Source organism: Chrysemys picta, chromosome 25 (genome assembly GCF_011386835.1).
Source record: "Chrysemys picta bellii isolate R12L10 chromosome 25, ASM1138683v2, whole genome shotgun sequence".
Lineage (NCBI taxonomy): Eukaryota > Metazoa > Chordata > Testudines > Emydidae > Chrysemys > Chrysemys picta.
Window position 1 is genome coordinate 11788415 of NC_088815.1, and position 20458 is coordinate 11808872.

Genomic DNA, 20458 nt, shown 5'->3' on the forward strand with positions numbered 1-20458 from the left:
CCAGGGAGTGGAGTGCGCTCAGCACTGCACAGGACCAGCGTCTCGGGAAGGGGCAGGGGCTGCTGGGAGAGACCCCGAAGTCTCCTGGACTCTTCATTGGCTGGGGCCCAAGATTCCTCAGCTGGGTCAGGCGTTACCTGCACTGCTGGGCCCCCCGGAGCCATGTCTATTGCATTCCTGCTACCACCGATAACCACACCCCGTCCACTGTCCCCCTCGCATGCCAGATCCGGAGCCTCCCTTCCCCAGCCAGAGAAACCCAAGCTCTGTTCCCGGAATCCGTCCCCCCGATACAGGAATTCTGGGCTCCCCCCCCCCCACATATAATTGCTGGATCCCAGTCTCCTTTGCAGCTTCTCTGGGATTGCTGCCCTTCCCTCCCCAGCCCTGGGCCAGCGCGGCTTGGAGTGGGGGAGGGAGGCGACTTGAAAGCAGTCTGGGCTCGCAACTGGTGTTGGTGATAAAGGCAACTTCTGACCTTTGCCTGCATCCATTGCACAGAGACTGGCTGAACCTTTAACGGACTTCCCAGGGAGCTGCCGGTTTTATGGCTTTCTTTTAACACCCCTGGTTATCGGTGCGGTCCCACTGATCTCTTCGATAGGTCACCCTGCTCCGGAGGCCTGACTTCGCAGAGAGAAATGCCAGGCTTCAGGAACCGTGATGTTGCCCTCTGCACTGTTCCCTTACTTATAAAGCCCACTTAGCGGGCAGCCTTCCCTGCCAGCCAGGGCCAAATGACTCTGGGGGAGGCGGGAGTTTGTCGTTCAAAGGATCAGCGCCCTGGCTTCAAGTCCCTGCTCTGCCACAGACTCCCCGTGGGACCTTGGGCAAGTCACTTAGCCTTCCTGTGCCTTGGTTTGCCCATCTCTGCAATGGCAATAATAGCCCCACCTCCTAGGTGGGTGGTTCAAGTCTGAGAAGTTCGTAGGTACCACAGGCATGGGGGCCAGATGAACTCTTATTATTTATGTATCGGGGGGTAGCCGTGTTAGTCTGTATCTACAAAAACAACAAGGAGTCTGGTGGCATTTATTTCGGCATAAGCCTTTGTGGGTAAAAACCTTACTTCTTCAGATGCAATCAGTTGCATCTGAAGAAGTGAGGTTTTTACCCACGAAAGCTTATGCCCAAATAAATCTGTTAGTCCTTAAGGTGCCACCAGACTTCTTATTATTTATATTATAGTCATAAGAATGGCCACACAGAGTGAGACCAATGGTCCATCTAGCCCAGTATCCTGTCTTCCAACAGTGGCCAGTGCCAGATGCTTCAGAGGGAATGAACAGAACAGAGCAATTATCGAGCAATCCACCCCCTGTCGTCCAGTCCTAGCTTCCGTCAGTCAGAGGTTTAGGGACCCCCAGAGCATGGGGCGGCGTCCCTGGCCATCTTGGCTAATAGTCACTGCTAGTCCTATCCTTCGTGAACTTACCCGATTCTTTTTTGAAGCCATTTCTACTTTTGGCCTTCACAACATCCCCTGGCAATGAGTTCCACAGGTTGACTGTGCATTGTGTGAAGAGATACTTCCTTATGTTTGTTTTAAACTTGCTGCCTATTCATTTCATTAGGTGACCCCTGGTTCTTGTGTGATAGGCTAAATATCACTTCCCTATTCTCTTTCTCCAAACCCTTCATGATTTTACAGAAGCTCTATCGTATCCCTCCTCAGTCATCCCTCTTCTAAGCAGAACAGTCCCTGTCCTAATCCAGATCCTTGGGAGACCCCACTATTTACCTCTTTCCATTGTGAAAACTGGATGTTTATTCTTACCCTTTGTTTCCTATTGTTTAGTTACTGATCCGCGAGAGGACCTTCTTATCTCTGGACGGCCTACTTTGCTTAGGAGCCTTTGTTGTGAGTCCTGGTCAGAGGCTTTCTGAAAGTCCAAGTACACTCTATTCACGTGCTTGTCGACACCCTCGAGAAATACTACTTAAAACCAATTTTGCTGTTCGTTTTTGTGTCTTTTGCTAGTTGCTCTTCAAATTTTTTTTTTCCGCCTGGCTAATTATCCTTGACTTGCCAGCGTTTATGCTCTTTCTGTTTTCCGCTGTAGGATCAGCCTTGCAACTTTTAAAGGATGCCTTTTTGCTTCTAGCCACTGCCTTCTTTACTGTGCCGTTTAGCCACGGTGGCACTTTTTTGGGTCCTCTTACTGTTTTTGTTTATTTGGGGCATACATTTAGTTGGAGCCTTTATTATGGTGTTTCTAAATGGTTTCCATGCAGTTTGCAGGCATTTCACCCTCGTGACTGTGCCTTTTAATTTCCATTTAGCTAGCTTCCTCATTTTGGTGTTGTTCCCCTTTGGAAGTTAAATGCTGCTGTGCTGGGTTTTTTTGGTATTTCCTCCCCTACAAGGATGTAACATTTAATTCCATTGTGGTTGCTGTTTCTGAGCAGTTCAGCTCTATTCACCTCGTGGACCAGATCCTGTGCTCCACATAAGACTAAATCAAGAAGTGCCTCCCCCTTAGTGGGGTTCCAGGACAAGCAGCTCCAAGAAGCAATCATCAACGGAGTCTAGAAATTCTACCTCTGCGTCCCATCTTGAGGTGACATGTACCCAGTCAATATGGGGGTACAGTAGTTGAAATCCCCCATTATTAGTGGGTGTTCTGTTTTTTGTAGCCTCTCTTAACCTCCCTGAGCATTTCACAATCACCATCCTAGAGGCCCTTTTGTGATGGGCACACACGTAGTAAGAGAGAGTCCTTGCCCCAAAGTGCGTCCAGTCTAAACAGGCAAAGAGTGGGAGGGGAAACTGAGGAACAGAGCGGGGAAGGGACATGGCCAAGCACACACAATAGATCAGGAGCAGAGTGAAGAATAGAAGCTAGGTCTTGTGTTTCCCAGGCGCGTGCGCTGTGCACTAGGCCACACAGCCTCCCACAGCTCTGGCTATCTCTTGATTATGGAGATAATGGGGGCCATAGTGGTACCAAAGACAGACAGAAAACCCTGTGCCCTTCCCCCCTCTCTCCCTTGTCAGTCAGGGGAGGGGAAGAGGCAGCTCCTTTGCAGACCTGCTTTCGCAGACCTTTGCCCTGACAACCCACATGGCTTCTTAAGCAGCTCCAGACGCCTCTCCAAAGAGGAATCATCCCAGGCAGCCAAGCTGGAGCTTGGGGCCCGGCATATCGGTTACACGGTTAATGTGCTAATCCGCCAAGGCGCAGTCCGTGGCCCCGCGGTACGTGCCCTGCTGAGATACCTGCTAATATTTATAGGCCTGCAGCAGCCCCCGAGGCCTCGGCTCCGCTGGCAGTTGATCAAAATGGTCATTGAGAAAAGAGAGAGGCGCTTGACGCGGCGTGGGATTCGGCAAAGCCCGTGCTGCTTAGGGACTGCCTCGCCTGGCACTGTGCTCCCTGCCTGTGAGGTGACCGGGGCATATGTGTCAGCACTGCAGGGGGGTGGGGAGCTGCAGCACCTGAATCAGTACCCTGGCCTGGGGGAGGGGAGATGTATTTTGGGGGAGGAGAAATAACACAGGAATTCTGGGTTCTTCCCCCTCGCCTCAAAAGTTTGTTGGACCCTGATGTCCTGTGTTGGTTTCTGGTGGGGCTGCCGCTCTTCCCAGCTCCTCCCTTCCATGCCAGACCCGGACCTGATCCTGCCAGCCCCTGGTCTGATCCTACAAGGAGTTCATGTCTCCGGGCTGGCGCTGAGGGAGCAGAGCACCTCCCAGGGGACGCTCCAGACCCTGGCAGATCCGGTCCTGTGTTTCTGCGGTTGTGTTCAAAGCTGCATCCCCTCATGCCCATTAACATACCCTACTGAGCTACCCTGACCGAATCTGCTGCCCTGCCAGATGTGCAGCCCACGCCCCAGCCCTTCTGCCAGGCAACCGGCTTAGAGCCATTAAACGTGACTACTGGTCTCTCGTCCATTGCATCTCTAGATTCTCCGTATTATTTAACGTGTGTCTGTAGCGTCGAGGGCCATGTGGCATCTGACCCAGGGAGCGCAGACACAGTCCTCACCCTAAAGCGCTAAAGTGACAGAATGCTGGAGGTGAAAAGAGGGATCGACTGAGAGAGGGATTAACGGAATAAGGCTATTAACAGTGCAGCAGGCTGGTTCCTAGCTAGCGGCAGTAGTAAGCTGTTACCCAAGCTGGTCACAGTTTTTTCCGTTGGAACTCTTCTGGGATTTCAACTATAAATAAACTTTTTTTCTGAAACGTGTATCTGACACACACACACACACACACACACACACACACACACACACACACACACACACACACACCCCGCCCCGAAGCCAAAATATTTCCATTTTTTCTATTTCAATGAAAAGTCAGAACCTTCAGTGAAAACGGGGGGGGCGGGAGGGGGAAGAGAATTAGGTTTGGATGACATTTTCCACAGCAGCCAAGCTGTACTTTCGGAGCAGTCCCGCTGATATTCTCTGGGGGGTTCGTTTCCGTTCCGCATCGGTTCTTAACCCGCGCTCATGGCCGCCGTATCTGAGCACCATCCAGGCATGCGTTACACGGCGTGACTCGCATCTGTCCCAAGTGGCTCGTTTTCTCCTCCACTCCCTCGGGAGAGAAGCGCGTGCAGTGGAGTATCTTGTTTTCGTAGGGTTGGCTTTTTTCGCTGTGTGTTCCGCTGGCGCTCAGCCTGGTTGCTAGGCAACTCCGCAAGCTCACCTGGACCCACTGAGCTCCCTCCAAACGGTTGCGTTTCCTGACGGGGCTGGGGAGCAGCGGTTTGCTTCGTGAGCCTAACGTGGCAGCATACAGCCTGCTCAAGGCGTAACGTGCCCGCAGCTGCTCTCACTTCCGCTTCCTGCTCCAGTCCTTGCTCCCAGCCCAGTTCCTGCTGCACCCCCAACCTCTCTGCTCCGTCTTGGTTTCTGACTCTTGGCTCCATCCTGAACTATGATTCCAGCTCATCCTTCAGCTTAGGTTTGGCTTCTGACTCCAGTTCCGAGCTTAGTCTTGGTCACTTGACCCTGACTCCAGCTTCACCCTTGGACCGGTGCCTGATTCCCGGATCTACGCTTGTCACTCCCCAAAGTGCCACCACAATCACAAGGCAAGGTCCTGCTCCACCCACTAGCTAGGCCACCCTGTGGCTTACGTTTGGTAGAGAAGGCAAGTCAAAGAAATTCACCTTCCACTTGGAATGGAAGGTGGGGTGGGGTGGTCCTTAGTTCCTCGGGGAGTTCACTCCATTGTCTCCCTGCCCGTGTTGTAGAGCGTTTCCATTCTAACATTGGAGCACATGCGGACCAGTCGTTAAAGGAGGACCTGAAACGCTGGTGGGTGACGCATTGGCTGTAGGCGGGCGCAGTGGTTGTTTCTCTCTTTAGCTTGTGAAGCAGCCTTCGCTGTATTTCACACGTGCTTGCCCTTTACTCAGTTCCTCTGACGGATGTGTGGCAATAACGATTATTAATCGGCTATGCGTCTGGTGTGCAAAAACTCTAACCAGCATTGGGATCCAGCTTCCAAAAGGCGGTTAAGAATTTAACGTGGCTTTCAATTCTTTTCCTCCCCAGGCCGGCAAGGCCTGCTCTCATCAATCACATCTGGAATGTGCTCTGCTGTCAAACGATGGGTGTGGTCCTAGGAGAAAAGCTGGTGCAAGTATAAATTGAAGCCCACAGAGAGGTTGCATTAGAAGCCTTGCATAGATCTTCCTGTCACGGCTTATAAAAACATCCCCCAGTTGTGTATTGCTAAGACTTCTTGCAGCATGTAATGCCCCTGTGCCTTGCTTCATTAATCTTGTCTGGTTTACAATAGCATTAGCGCCTTGCATTGTGTAAGGTTTGGATGTGGGTGGGAAGAAGGCGTCTTGCATCAAAGGATCCCTTTGCAGAAAGGAGGGGAAGGGGCTTCTGTCCCTACGGTCTCTTCGAGACTGAAATTCACTATTGCGGGAGGTGGTGGCTTTAAGATGCTTTGTAAATAAGGTCGGTAGCTTCACCAGACCGGATCCAATTTATAAAGAGGGGTGGGGCTTGCGGACGCTAAGAGCCCCGGTGATCCCATTGGGATGCTCTTTGACAAAATACAGGGCACCGCAGTGGAGTGCTGCAGGCAAAGCAACGTTCCTGTATCGTGAAGGGGCTGATGGAAAAACCTGCACCAGCCAAGACAGTCCAAGTTAATGCTGAGGTGAAGGCTTTAGGGCCAGGCAAGCTGCCGTTCGTGTGACCGCTGAGGAAGGATGGTCCGTGGCTAGGGGACTAGCCTGGGCCATGGGAGTCCTGGGGTCAACCTACAGGTTACCAGTGGGATTCAAACCTGGAACCCACAGCAGTAAAAGAGGGCAGGTCTCCCGCTTGAGCTCAGGGAGTAACTCCAATAGCTGGTAGCGGCAGGAGACCAGTATCCGCTAGTGGAGGATGCAAGACGCATTCAGTTAGCGTGAGTTGCAGTCACTGTTGGTATTTGGATTGTGGGTCATGCCTGGGAGCCCAGTCGTGAACCAGGACCCCACGGTGCTAGGCGCTGTCTGCACACAGAACAAAGTGATGAGCCCTGCCCTTTATACACTAACAGAAACACAAAGTGAGTGAGATAATGGAGTTTATTGGACCAGCTTCTGTCCAATAGAGATTCCCTCACCCAGCTTGTCTCTCTAATGTCCTGGGACCAATAGGGCTACAGCTACTCTGCGTTATGCACTAATAGGAACAAGTGTCCTGGGGGCCTCTTTATTGCCCTGTCTTGGTAGTTGAAGCTCTTTGGGGCGGACCCAGAGCCCAGCCCTAAATCTCTTCGAGACTCTCTGGGCCCAGGTCATTGTGTCTTGCATGCTGCGCTCAGAAGGCCAGCGACGCTTTACAAATAACGGAAAGGGATCCGGCTTGGGAGCTCTGGGTGGGGAGCTGTGGTTTTACGGTGACTTTTTCAATCTCTGACGGAGGCGCCGACTCAGTTTCATTTAACGTAGCAGGCTTTCGGGGTCGTGTTAGAAACGGACAGAGGGGCAAAGGTCCCACCAGCTGTTCTAAGTGACTGACACTCTTGCTGCGCGGGGAGAGGGGGAGGCGATATTAATAGTTGAGGCAGGACTCCGACACCCACGCACTCTGCCGCTAATGAGCGTTACGTGCGCCGAAGATTCGCTGCGTTCCCTCTACCGGCTCGCAGGCTTCCCTTCCTGCAAACAGCTGCTGAGAAACGCTTGCATGAGCCATGAAGGAAACGGCTTTGAAAGGGGATGAATCTCTGCGCTGTGTCAGTGCGCCCCTCCCTTGACGGCTTTAGAGCACTGCTGCGGTGTATTGTTAAAGAAAAGGAGATTCTAGTGCCCAGCTTAACAAAGGATCGTCCATAATAACTAGCCTGGCTGGGTCGCTGAATGCACCCTTATCCGTGGGACCTCATCAGTGGAACTTTGCCAGGCAAACGGCTGCTGTTCTAATTGCTGCTGCTGTTAGATGTACTGCGGTAGCGCCCGCCTGCCCCAGTTGGGGATCAGGGCTCCAGTGTGCAGGGAGCTGTACGTGCATCTAACATAAGATGCTCCGTGCCCCAAAGAGCTTACAGTCTGGATATATTAATTTCTGTCCCCTATCTTGGGAATTGGGATCGTCACATAATGATCTGGAGCGTTTGCCATTAAAGGGATTAGAGAGACAAGGTGGGAGGGGGAATCTCTTTTATAGGACCAACGCCTGTTGGGGAGAGAGACAAGCTTTCGCGCCCCACAGAACTCTTCTGCAGGTGTTGGCTCACAGACGTCTCTCTCTCACCCACAGAAGTCGGTCCAATAAGAGATTGCCTCCCCCTCTCTAATACCCTCTGACCAGCCGTGCTGCATGCGCTTAAAGGTGTTTGCCCAGGGCTTGCTTTGCTAACTGCAAACGATCTGGAACCCTTTCCAGTTAACCTACCGTCTTTCAGCCTCTTTAAAGCCGCAACGCAGCTGCGGGGCGTGACGCGCTGGCTGCCTATTCTTGGGGAGGAAACGTTGCTGCTCTTCACCTAAGCCATGCAAAGTGTGTGCCCGGAGAGCATGTTCGTTACCGAGAGCAGGGGTCATGCCACCGGTGCTTCAGCTGTTCATGTAGATCAGCGCTGCCCGCAAGCAGCAAAATGCCAATGGCTGCCTGGGCTCCTGCAACCGGCGATGGCCCACACCGCCCGCCGGGCAGCAGAATGGCTTTCGCCTCCTTCCAAAGAAGGACGTGATCGCGTGTGGGACAGTGCTGTGGCCCCGATCCTGCTCCCATTCCTGAAGCTAAGCCCCTGCTTACGGGTGGGGATTTCAAATCCCTACGGTAGTCAGGCGCCCGACTCCTGAACTGGCTTCCCTTGTCATTTGGGCACCTAACTCCATGATGCTCCAGCCCAAAGGAGTGCTACCGTCCCAAGAGACCCCACGGTGTACCAGTGCACCCCACACTCAGCCTGGCTTAGACGTCAAGCTCGTTAGGCCGCTCGTACATCATCAGCCCCTAACACACAGCTGGGGATAAACCCCCGCCCCCCCAGTGAGGTTTCTGGGAGTCTCTTGGAGCAGTAACCTGATGTTGCCAGAATGGACCAATCTGATGGCATTATCCTGGGAGTTATCTATGGTCCCCGTGACAATAGCATTGGAGCCCCTCCCAATCTCCCAGCCCTCCTGTGAGGTGGGGCATTATGGGAACCGTTCTCCCCATTTTACAGATTGTGATCTGGGGCACAGAGAGGCTAAGTGACTTGACCACGGTCATATAGTGAGTTTGGTGGGTCTTTCCCACATGTTCAGGGTCTAACTGATCACTGTATTTGAGGTTGGGAAGGAATTTTCCCCCATGTCAGATTGGAAGAGACCCTATGGGGGTTTTCGCCTTCCCCTGCAGCGTAGGGCACGGGTCACTTGCAGGTTTAAACTACTGTAAATGGTGGATTATCTGTCACTTCAAGTCTTTAAACCATGATTTGAGGACGTCAGTAACTCAGCAGAGGTCAGGGGTCTATTTCAGGAGTGGGTGGGTGGGTGAGGTTCTGTGACCTGCGATGTGCAGGAGGTCAGACCAGATGATCACCGTGGTCCCTTCTAACCTTACAGTCTGTGAGTTTTCCAAGCCATAACAAATAACTTAACCACTGGGCCACGTGGTGGAGATGCATGTAAAGAAGCGTGTGCTCACCTGCTATCTCCTCTTCCCCCTTCTAATCACCACTCCAAACCACAGCCATGCGAATGGTTTAAAACCAGCAAGTATCGCACGCTGCGCTGCGGCTGTGCCTAGAAAGGGAGCAGCGTTTATAACTCTCGTCGCATAGCTGGAAAACCTAGAAGCTAAAGGAAACCGGGTGGGTGAGACAGCGACCTGGCTGCGTTTCAGGACTCTGCTTCATGCAGCCTCCCCCGTTTCACCACTGCCTCTGCTCACCAGCTGACCCGGCAGTGGCGCTCTCATAATAAACGATCTGTCGTGTTTCCTACCTACTAGGCCAAGCGCCATCCAGCGTGTTTAACTTCCTCTGACACAGGACGGGCTGGGCCCTGCAGAGCCAGGCTCTCCGGCCCCTCCCTACGGGGGATGCACTGACGGGCGGGTGTTTGTCATGTTCTCCCACCCCGGGTGCCTTGCGAGTGATCTCTTCTCTTCCTTCTCTGTGCACAGTTGTACGAGCTGGATGGCGATCCCAAGAGGAAAGAATTCCTGGACGACCTCTTCAGCTTTATGCAGAAGCGAGGTGAGCCCTGCTGTATTGTCCTGGCGAGCTTGCACTAATGTGCATGTGTGTTCCCTCTCCCCTCGCCATCTCAGGTGAGATTCAGAGCTCCAGGTTTTATTTTCTTGCTTAATATTATTGCCTCAAGGTGAAAGCTCTCGCCGGCCTAATCATAGAATATCCAGGTTGGAAGAGACCTCAGGAGGTCTAGTCCCACCCCCTGCTCAAAGCAGGACCAATCCCCAACTAAATCATGAACATGAACCTCTCCGCACATGGGGATCAATCCTGCTGCACTGAAATGGGTGGCACCTCTGTCCCCACTGACTTCAGTGGAGCAGGATTGGGCCCCTCGTTCCAGTGGCTTTGCTTTCTTGACTTTTCATCCTTTGGGTCTCGGTTTGCCAAAGCCCTACATACGACCATTCATTCTGTGCTTGATATCCCCCCATCCCTGCTTCTGGGCAAGTGCCTCTCCCTTCTTAAATGCGGTTTGTTTCCTTATTTCCCGCCCCGTTGTAACAGAGACCCTTGCCTGCTGTGCACGGATGCAGCATCCTTGATTTGGTCACTGAGCAGTAATTTGCTTCCATTGTCTCTTCTGCCCATCTCTCCCGCTGTGCGTCTCTTCATATTGTTGAGCGGATGTGATGCTGCATCAGAAACTTTGCTACCAGGGTTGATAAGCGGCTGCTAGAATCCCCCTTTCCTCCCGTGCAGCTTCACGCCGTAGGTAGAATCCACAATTTCCAGCCGCTCCTTCAGGCTTTTCAAACATGCCTTTGGCTTGGGAGCAGGGAGCTGGTGCATTCACACCGAGCAATAACAATGAACAGAGTCAACCCAGCAAAGCGGCTCCGTGGCAAACGCCGTGGAGCGGACGAAAAATCCGGGCCGATATTTTCAAAAGCAACTAGAGATTTTTTTCTTTTCCGTGCCTCCTTTTTCAGAAGTGCCAAACTGGCCACTCTCTGAAAATGAGGTCCCTTGACGGTGTCTCAAGTCAGGCACCCCAAATTGCTCATCACTTTTGCCATATCTAGGCCTGTGGCATTAAAGGGGCGCTGTCAAGTTAGAAATATATATATTGAATTCCTTTCTTTGATACAAAAACACCTTGGATGAATACATCTGACCGAGTCTGAGCCATTTTTGCTGTTTATGCCGGTTGGCTTGTTCACTTCCTGCATTTCTTAGTGTGGACAGTGGAAAGAGACGAGCCACTTTCACTTTGCTTATCAGTTTTGAGTGGCTTTCTTGTTCTGGCCCCTTTTGCGGGAGCCCGGCCCTGCTGCGTTTGGGTTGTTTAAAACTGCTTCCGCTGGCCTTTAAATTTGTTAAACAAAAATTTTAAAAAGTGGGAACATTTCTACAGACCTTAAAGCTTCACAGCAGCAGAATCCCGGCAGTTTTAGTTTTTGCAAATTTGGCCCTGCTTCAGCAGGGTAGATCTCTGCACAGGGGTGAAATACAGGCCCGTGCAGCGAAGCTACACTCTGGCTGGACCAGATCCTTTGCCAGTATGAATTAGCTTAGTTCTCCTGACCTGACCAATATATACCAGCTGAGGATCGGGCCCATAGAAATCAATAGGATTGCTTCTATACTACACCAAAACATGCAGTGACCATGCATGAGCATAAACCCCCTTGAGCCCCATCTACGCTGCAGAACAACCCTTGAGGGGTGAAATTGGCCCTAGCATAACTTCCCCACACATCCAAGCCAGAACACCGAGCAGAGCGTTAGGGTACAGCCTTGTGGGAAGAAAATCTAGTTTTCCTCAGGACATCAAGCCGATATTTCTGGTTTTGGGGTAGTGAGGGACTTCTAAGACATTTGTGTAAATATGAAAATGCTATTGGTGTAGGAGAGAGGATCAGCAGGGAGCATATGGGGAAGGGGATCAAGGAGAGGCGTCACCGGGAAAGACAGTGCACCAGCCCCTGTATGGGCTGGGAAACCGGAGCAGGAAATCGTGCGGCACATACGGAGAGGCCTGTGCAAACCAGCTCCGAGACACGTCATGAGAATGTCGCCGCCGGTGCGTGTGACTCAGTGCTGAGGGGCTGGTGACCTGCACTGAAGTTGCCCGTGTCAGGATGTGCCGCTGGCCTCTACTGGATGGAATCTGAACTGTCAGTGTGTGTGTCTTAGGCCCCTGAGCCGCTCACGGGTTACAGAGAGTAGCTCAGCCTGTGCCGTGGGAGCAGGAGGATCTGAATTCACTGCGAAGTGCTGCGTGGCTATCGCATGCAGTGTAAGGATAGCCAGGAACTCACACATGCCCCTGGGTTTGGGATAATACCTTGCGGGGATAAGACAGGGCAAGTGGGAGTGGAAAATAGACCCGAAGTAGAACTAGAGCTTGTAAGGTTTTGGGGTCGGGGCAGACTGGGGCTCGTAGGTGGGGTGGGGGGAAGGCTGATCCCAGCTGGCTTCAAACCTTCCCCCTTGAGGGGGATGGTGGCAGGACGGAGGCGTGTTGAGGGGGAGAAGCCGGTCCCCATCTCCCAAGCAGCCATGGGTCAGGGAGGCGATTTCCAGCCAGCCGCTTCAGAGATGCAAAAACAACTCTGCAGCTGTGTTTACAATGGCCAAGGGGCTGGCTGTTTGCCTCAGCGGAGGGCTCGGGTTCCCGAGGAAAGCAGATGGTGCTGCCACTTGCGTGGGGCCTTTTGTCAAGCAGGCAGCATCTAGGAAACGGGGCAGGGGGAAAGAATCAGCCAGGCGCTTTCCCAAGTTTACTTATTCCATCCTCTGGGTCCTCTCCCAGCCCCCGGCGCTTCCACAAACAATGCGGCCGGCAAGGTGTGGGCTCTCCTCGACTGGGGGAGGGAAGGGAGGAGCCCCAGCCAACGCGGGGCTGAAATCAACATGCTTCCAAGGCAGGAAAGGTCACCCTCCAGAGCCGAGCGGCTGGAATTCGTGGCGGATATTACTGTGTGCAGGAACCTTGGAAAGCTGTTCTCGGAAGCTAATTTCCCATGGTCGGAGGGAAAGTTTTGGGGAGCATAGGAGGCCTCTAAACAACGGGGCTTGTCCATCTGGCCAAGAGTCAGTTAGGAAGACAGGGCCTGATTTCATCCTGTAGTAATTGATACTTTATGTAGCGCTCTTCATCGGTGGCTGTCAAAGCTCCTGAAAGAGCATCGCTGTTGCCGTTTTCCAGAAGGGCCGGGGGGAAACTGAGGCACAGACTTTCCAGAAGGTCACCCACAGGCCTCAGCTGAGCGAGGAACAGAATTCAGCCGTTCCAACTCCTAGCCTCATGCCCTCCCCCCTCAACCGCGCTGCCTGCCAAAACTACCAGGAGGAGGATGCCGAAAGCAGATTGCATGGGTGTGTCAGCAGAATATAGGGAGAACAATGCGAGGTGGGGAACAGCAGGTGGGCAGGCTGAGTTTACATGGCAGCGGTATTCCTGGAGGGTAGGTGGCCGGTCTAAGCATGAGCGTTGAACCTGCAGGACAAATTCACGCCTCTTGGAATTCCCTAGCAAGGCTGCAGCGGAGGATGACAAGGTACAGACTGAACACGAGACCTGTGTGTTTGACACGCTTGGATCTGCTCGTGCTTGGCCTTGCCCTCCTCAGAAATCGCACCCAGGTCCTGGGGAAATACATTTAGCCTTATTGGAGGAAAAAAGCCACCGGATTTCCTATTGGGACGGCACATCGATTATAAACTCCCAGATGAAACCTCATGCGGGTGCTGGCAGACTCAACACAGCATTGCTTGTGCACGGTCAGCAAATAACAATTATCCTAGAATATCAGGGTTGGAAGGGACCTCAGGAGATCATCTAGTCCAGTGGTCCCCAACCTTTTTCATCTGGCGGGCGCCGGACGACGAGCCACCGAGGACCGTGGCTGGCGGATGAGCATCTGCCGAAATGCTGCCGAGAAGCGGCAACGTCAATAGGCGTCGCTGCCGAAACGCCGCGCCATCCAGAGGCGTCGCCCCTGAAATGCTGCCGAAAATCGGCGGCATTTCAGCAGCAACGCCTCTGGATGACGCTGCTTCTCGGCAGCATTTCGGCAGCTGCTCGTCCGCCTAGGGCCCAGGCTCCCGGAGGCATGTGATGAGATCCAAAATCTCCGCCTTCAAGGCAGCAGGGGCCCAGCAGATCATCTAGTCTGACCTCTTGTGTAGCCCTGGCTGCCAGCACCTGCCCACAGGCCCAGCAACGGGAATTAGGGCAAAATATTACAGCTCCCAGGAGACTAGACTGTGAGGTGCCACAGGCAGAGAATAGGGAAGCGATTAAGTGAGATGTGCCCCGATAATCCCGGCAAGTGACCCGCACCCCTATGCTGCAGAGGAAGGCAAAAAATCCTCACGGTCATTGCCAGTTTGACCTGCGGAAAATTCCTTCCCAGGCCCATGTACGGGGATCAGTTTGACCCTCAGCCATGTGCGCACCAACCAGCCAGCCTTAGCATTGCTAGCAATCTTAAGAGTTGAAAAGGGGACCTGAGTGTATCTGACACGGGAACGTCTGCCTGAGTCTGCAGACAGCCTGAACTAAGAGGTGTGACCTGTCCCATTCAGCCTCGCGCTGAGACCTGCTGCCTCGTCCAAGTAGGGGCAGGGCTATGGCAGGCGTGAGGGTGGGAACACGGGAGCTAGGGACTTGGGTTGCAGGCTGGCTGTTGTTCACGAGGGTTTAGAATAGCCTGGGTTCCTCTGAGACCCTCCCTCATCACCAGGTTTCAGAGCCTGAGCTCCAGCCACACCCTGGACGTCTACACTGCTATTTTTAGCCCTGCGTGCCCAAGTCAGTTCACCCAGGCTCCGAGACTCGCTGCCACGGGTCTGTTTTGGCCGGGTAGACATACCCCAGAAGCTCTCGGCTCCTGGTTAGGGACCAGAATAAGTGCCCAGATTTTTAAACGAACAAAGCACGTTCTTTTGAAAATCTGCCCCGTAAGGTTAAAACACTGAGCTGGGTCTCAGGAGATCCAGACGTCATTTCCAGCTCCGCCACCGTCTCCCTGTGTGACCTTGAGCAAGTCACTTAATCTCCCTTCCCCGTCTGTAAAATGTTTCCTCTCTCTTGTCTGTCTAGACTGTAAGCTCTTTGGGGCAGGGACTGCCCCGTGCTCTGCGCATGCGCAGCGTTGGGGCCCTGATCTCTTACGGCCTCAAGGCGCTACCACCGTATCAATAATCTCTGTTGCTGACAGCGGCTGCAGCTCAGCCCCATGGCAGTAGCTGCGGTTTAACAATACCCCCCTCCGCCCCCGGCCTGTTTCCCTTCTTCCGGGTAGCAGCCATAAATTAGCAGCAACACCACGGGTGGGGATTTTGTTTCTTGCTTTTAAAAAGGCAATAAATCAATAAAGGAAGAGGCGGGAGAGGAGAAATCCTCCTTGGCTTCCCCCGACTTCAGACTTTGCCACCTCCCTCCCCCGCCCTTTGCACCCTCCCCCCCTACAATAAACCAGAGGTCAAGACCCCCCCCCTCCACCCCTCCCCCGGCTTGTCTGATTGAATCATCGGCATGATTCTTCAGGCAGCTATTGATGAATGGATGTATTACAGCCCTGTCCCCCTCCCTGAATATATGTGGTCTCTCTGCCGCTTTGTATAAACATCCTGTGTCCGCGCTCCCCCCCGCCCCCTTTCCCATCCACTCTCGGCCCCAGCTCTGCACTAGGGTGGTAGGTTCAGAATGATACTGGCTGGAACCAGCTGTTTGCTATGTGTAGCATTAAAGCTGGTCACGTGACTCATTGCAGACGACTGTTCTACAGATGGGGAAATTAGTCCCCAAACTGATTGTGTAAAAGAGAGTGTGTGTGTGTGTTGTGTTGTTTGGTTGTCATTGTGGTGGTGGCTATTTTCTTTGACAAATGTCCATGCACGATTGCTCAGTGGATTGGTTTTTTTCCCAGTTTCCGATTGGGGCCTGCGCCGGTGTTCGTAGCGTGCCCCTCCAGGTGGTCCCTGGATTGAACTAGCCAATTCTGAAGTTCTAGTCTTAGACCGGGCTCCTCACCCGAGTATCTGAGCACCTCCCAGTTGTGTATTAAGTCATGCAACTGACACCCCTCCCGTAGTGGCCGTGACGCATGGGCAGCGGAGTTGGTCGGTTTTTTTTTTTAATACATGCGTTGCTCTGTGTCGATGGGCGCGAAGGCTGGTCAAAGATAACATGCCTGGCACTTTTTTTTTTTTTGGTTTTGGCTGCTTGGGGCGGCCAAAACCCTGGAGCCGGCCCTGGCTGCAGTCTCGAGGTTACAGTGCCACCTCCTTGGGATCGGGCGTCGCTGGTTGACCCAGGTTAGCCACATCCCAAGGACGTGATCCAAACCCCAGTAATGTCACAGGCAGCTTTTTCCCCTTGACTTCAGCGGGTTTTGGATCAGGTCCCAATTCTCCTTCCCTCCCCTGCCATGAGCCGGGATACAGCCGGGCAGCTAGGTTCAGTGGCATGCAGGGGTTGGGGATCCCTCTCACACGCCTTTTGCTGAGGGCAGGGAACTCGGGCTGCACAGGGGCTGGGGCAGCTTCAACCCATTAGGTTGGAACCATGTGGTCCATCCATCGCAGACTGTAAGCTTGATGGGCAGAGACTGTCTTGCATGCAGTGTTGGCACTCAGCCCCCCCCCTTGTCTAGCCCTATGGGGCAAGGGCGGGAAGTCAGTCTCAGAGGGCCATCAAACCCTAGGGCCCTAGCTACCATTGATACACCAATGATGTGGGGTCTGCAGAGATCCCACTGTAAGAACTGGCTTGCGGCCATGTGAGTCTGATCCGGATTGAGCTCACTGCACCTCCATGGTGTCAGAGGGAGGCACTGTGCTGGGGTGGGGTGAACAGTGGGGACTGCACCCTCTAGGGGAAGCCCCCGTACTGCTTAGCTGATTTCTCATATCATATGATTGAGAGCGCCTTGCCCATCTCGTCTCTCTCACACACAGCTCAAGGTATGGGTTCCGCTGGCCTGGATCTCCCAGGGCAGGAGTGGGGAAAAACTAGAGCCAACCTGACTTTGCTCAGCCCTCAGAGGGCAAACCCCACGGGCCTGGAAAGGTTCCCATTAGCTTTGGACCAGACGCTCTTTGCTCCACGTTGTAGGAAACTGGGGAGCCAAGGGGGTTTGCAGAAAACTTTTACTTTTCTTTTGTTTGGGGGGGGGAGGAGGTTGTTTTTTCCCCCCTCCATGGAAAAGTTTGTTTTCCAATAAAAAATGCAAACTTCAAATCCTTCCTCTCCCCTTTTCTCATTCTCCTCCCGCTTTCCAATGGCAAATGGGAGAGGAGACAGCCTGGATAGGTGGCGCATTGACAAAACAACACCGGTTTGGCTTTAAAAGCTAAAAAACAAAAAAAACTTTTGAAAAACTGGAACATTCCAAACAGAATGAAAATGTTGGTGAAAAATCTTGTTCACGTTTTCTGGAGGGAGGGGGGGTCCCCAGAGACTTTTTATTTTTTAAGGCTGTTTTTCATTGAAAATTTGTTTTTGAACGAACGAACGACCAAATGTAAGATCCTCCTTAGACAGTCGGCTCTACGGGCAGGGCCCTCGTCTATGTTCTGAGGGTCACCAGGCACATTGTTATTAATTATTTGTATTACTGAAGTACCTAGAAGCTGCAGTCCTAGACTGGGGCTGCATTGCGCTAGGTGCTGTACAAACACACAACAAAATGTCAGCCCCTCTCTAAAGAATTTACAATCTACGTATAAGAGAAGAAAGACATGGATGAAGCTGGGAGACAGGGCGGCGAGCACAAGAAAACAGTGAGATGATGTCACCTTGTCCCTATAACAGTCTGCATCCAGTTTTTATAATAGACACCTCCTTAAAGTATCCTCGGCCTGGCCCCATCCCGGGATTTTTATCAGGAATGACACTGACTCTCCTGCAGTTTTTGGTCTCTTGGGGCATTGGGGGCTGGGAAGATGGGGGACCCTCTGTAGCCCTGTTTGGGAGAGAGAGACTCTCAGGGAAAGTTTCGGGCCCAAGCCCGGTTAGCCCCTAGTCTCCGTCTTGGAGCGTGAACACAGATTTGAAGGCATTGGCCCATTTGCCCCCTCTGGCCCCGCCAAGAGCGGTGTCTCAGCTGTGATCCCTTGTGGGTTTTTAAATCCAGCTCACCAGAGCAGACGGGACCTTCCGGTCCGTTGCACAACAGTTTGGTGTCTCATGCTCTGGGACGGTGGCTTCTGTCTCTTCCGCTCTCTGACGAATTCCCTCGTCCTCTTAAAAGCCCCATTGCTGGGCTTTGGTTGCTAGCACCACCTGCTGGACATGACCGAGCTGGTGTCTGTAAGCTCCTCTCCCTGCATTGGATGTGCGGAGGAGCTGCTGACGTCTCAGGGCGAGGATCTGGGGAGAGTGACGTGCATCTGACGCTAATGCAAAGAGAGAGCAGTGGAAGATGGCCAAGGTATCCTGTGTGTGGAGGGTTGGGTTTCTCGCTCCATCATATCCTTTTCCTATCCACCGCCAGTCACTTCTGTGGTACCTCCCTGCCCCCTACCACGTTCCAGGAGCTGTCGCTGACCAGGGCAGGGTGGCAGATAAGTCCAAGAAAATAGGCAGTGGGGTCTCTATATCAGCCCAGTCCAATACACCAGGCTCCTTCAAATGACCGGCCCTGGCCCAGCAGAGCAGGGCAGAGATGTGAATAAAAAAATGTTTAAATAGTACCCTGCAAATAGGCAAACCTCCCCCACCCACAATCGGATACCAGCCAGGCGTGCTGGGAAGGGAGCTGGGGTTGTTCCTGTGCTAAGCACAGATGAAACGGCCAGTGGAATTTAGGGGACCTTTCCATGCTACTACGAAAAGGATTTTCTTCAAAAACTTGTCACAGGCACACTCGGGATAAAGAAGATCTCATCTGAAGGACAAGTATTTCCTTCCTCGTGTTAATCACACATTATAGTAGATCCCAGAGACCCCAGCTGAGATCGTGGCCCCATTGTGCTAGATTCTATAATATACATGTTGTTAGGGGCAGTCCCAGCCCTGAAAAGCTAGAAAGGCAAAGGAAGAAGGGAGGGAAACTGAGGCACAGAGCAGGGAGGTGACTTGTCCGAGAGCTAGGGATGGAATCCAGGGTTTCTGAGTCCCAGTTGCACCTTGCTCCTCCGTTTCATGGCCCAGCTCTCTCCAGCATACTGACCTCCCCCACTCCACAGGGACGCCCGTCAACCGAATCCCCATCATGGCCAAGCAAGTGCTGGACCTGTACATGCTCTACGTGCTGGTGACCGAGAAAGGGGGCCTGGTGGAAGTGATCAACAAGAAGCTGTGGCGGGAGATCACCAAAGGGCTCAACCTGCCCACCTCCATCACCAGCGCTGCCTTCACGCTACGCACTCAGTAAGTGCTGTGGGATCCGGGGGGCGGGAGGGGCCTTTCCCTGGGCAGGTGGGAGACCGTTCTGCCCTTCCATCCAGCTGGCCTAGTGCTCGATCCCAGCTTCTCACAGCAGTGGGAGATCCCAGCCGCCGTTCCTTAGTACAGCAAGGGCCAGAGGCGGCTGGTGGGGGGGATCAGCTACTGTTCATTTAAGGGGTGTGTGTGGGGTGCTGGGTCCCCTCCCCGTTTCCCGGATTGCCCTGCTTCCTGCTGGAGCCGCACCCGCTCTCTCTTCCCCGCCCCGGATGGAGAAAGGGGCCTCTGTAGCCAGAGGCTGATCTAGACTCGCCCCTGTTCAGGATCTCTGGTTTGGCTGGTGCAGGACAGAGCGTCGGTGTCTCCAAACCTCCTGCTGCCCCTGCCCAGATGGGGAGGGGTTGGGGCTACAGAAATCCCTTTCGCTTGAAGGCGTGGAGGCGGCGCGGCCCTGGGGAAAAGGCGCCTCTGGATCAACGCCGACAGGCGCCCGTGTTAGCTGCTGGCCTGCGGGAGCCGCCTCCTCGGCGGGTGGGCTGGGAGGTTTCTCGGGCGGGCAGGGGGCGGCTGGTGCCGCGGGCTGAGCGGGGCGTTTCCTCTGGCAGATACATGAAGTACCTGTACCCCTACGAGTGCGAGAAGCGAGGCCTCAGCAACCCCAACGAGCTGCAGGCCGCCATCGACAGCAACCGGCGAGAGGGCCGCCGGCAGGGCTTCGGGGGCTCCCTCTTCACCTACTCCCCCAGCGGCACCCCCAGCCTGCTCTCCTCCCCCAAGCTGCAAGTGCCTGGCCTGGGGCTGGCGGGGGCCACCAACGGCGGCCCCATCGGCCCCGGGCAAAAGATAAAGAAAGGTAACGGCTTGGCTGGCGCGCTGCTTGGCATGAGTGGGCTGGGCCGTGGGTTAAAGCGATGGGGGGAGCGAGGGAGTAAAGGCCTCAGGGTTTGGCTCTTTTAGCTGGAGCTTTTCACCCCGTAGTTTCAGAGCCCTCCGGAGCGGGGAGTTAATAACATTCCTATGGCACTCATGGGCAGATGATGGCAGAGCAAGGGATAGAACCCCCGAGTCCTGAGTCCCAGTCCCCCCTGCTCTAACTACTAGACCCTGCTCTCCTCCAAGAGCTGGGACGAGAACCCAGGCTCCCAGGCCTGTGCTCAGTCCACACTGGCTCCTTTAGATATAGATATTAATGGAGATATCCCATCTCCTAGAACTGGAAGGGACCTTGAAAGGTCATCAAGGCCAGCCCCCTGCCTTCACTAGCAGGACCAAGTACTGATTTTGCCCCAGATCCCCAAGTGGCCCCCTCAAGGATTGAACTCACAACCCTGGGTTTAGCAGGCCAGTGCTCAAACCACTGAGCTATCCCTCCCTTTACATGGTGCCACTTTAATGTCAGAATCTCAGAGCAATTTATAACCATTAACGGAGCCATAGGGATTGCTCTCCTCACC

At 53.6% G+C, this 20458-nt stretch overlaps 1 protein-coding gene across 2 annotated transcripts in view; it reads left to right on the forward strand.

Annotated features, from left to right (window-relative positions):
• Positions 1-20458, forward strand: part of ARID3A (AT-rich interaction domain 3A) — a 103565-nt gene that overhangs the window by 72363 nt on the left and 10744 nt on the right. For both annotated transcript variants that reach the window (XM_065578400.1, XM_024105679.3), the window contains exons 4-6: positions 9592-9664; positions 18806-18989; positions 19610-19857. In XM_065578400.1, the coding sequence (XP_065434472.1) occupies positions 9592-9664; positions 18806-18989; positions 19610-19857 (505 nt within the window). The remainder of the gene's footprint in view (positions 1-9591; positions 9665-18805; positions 18990-19609; positions 19858-20458) is intronic.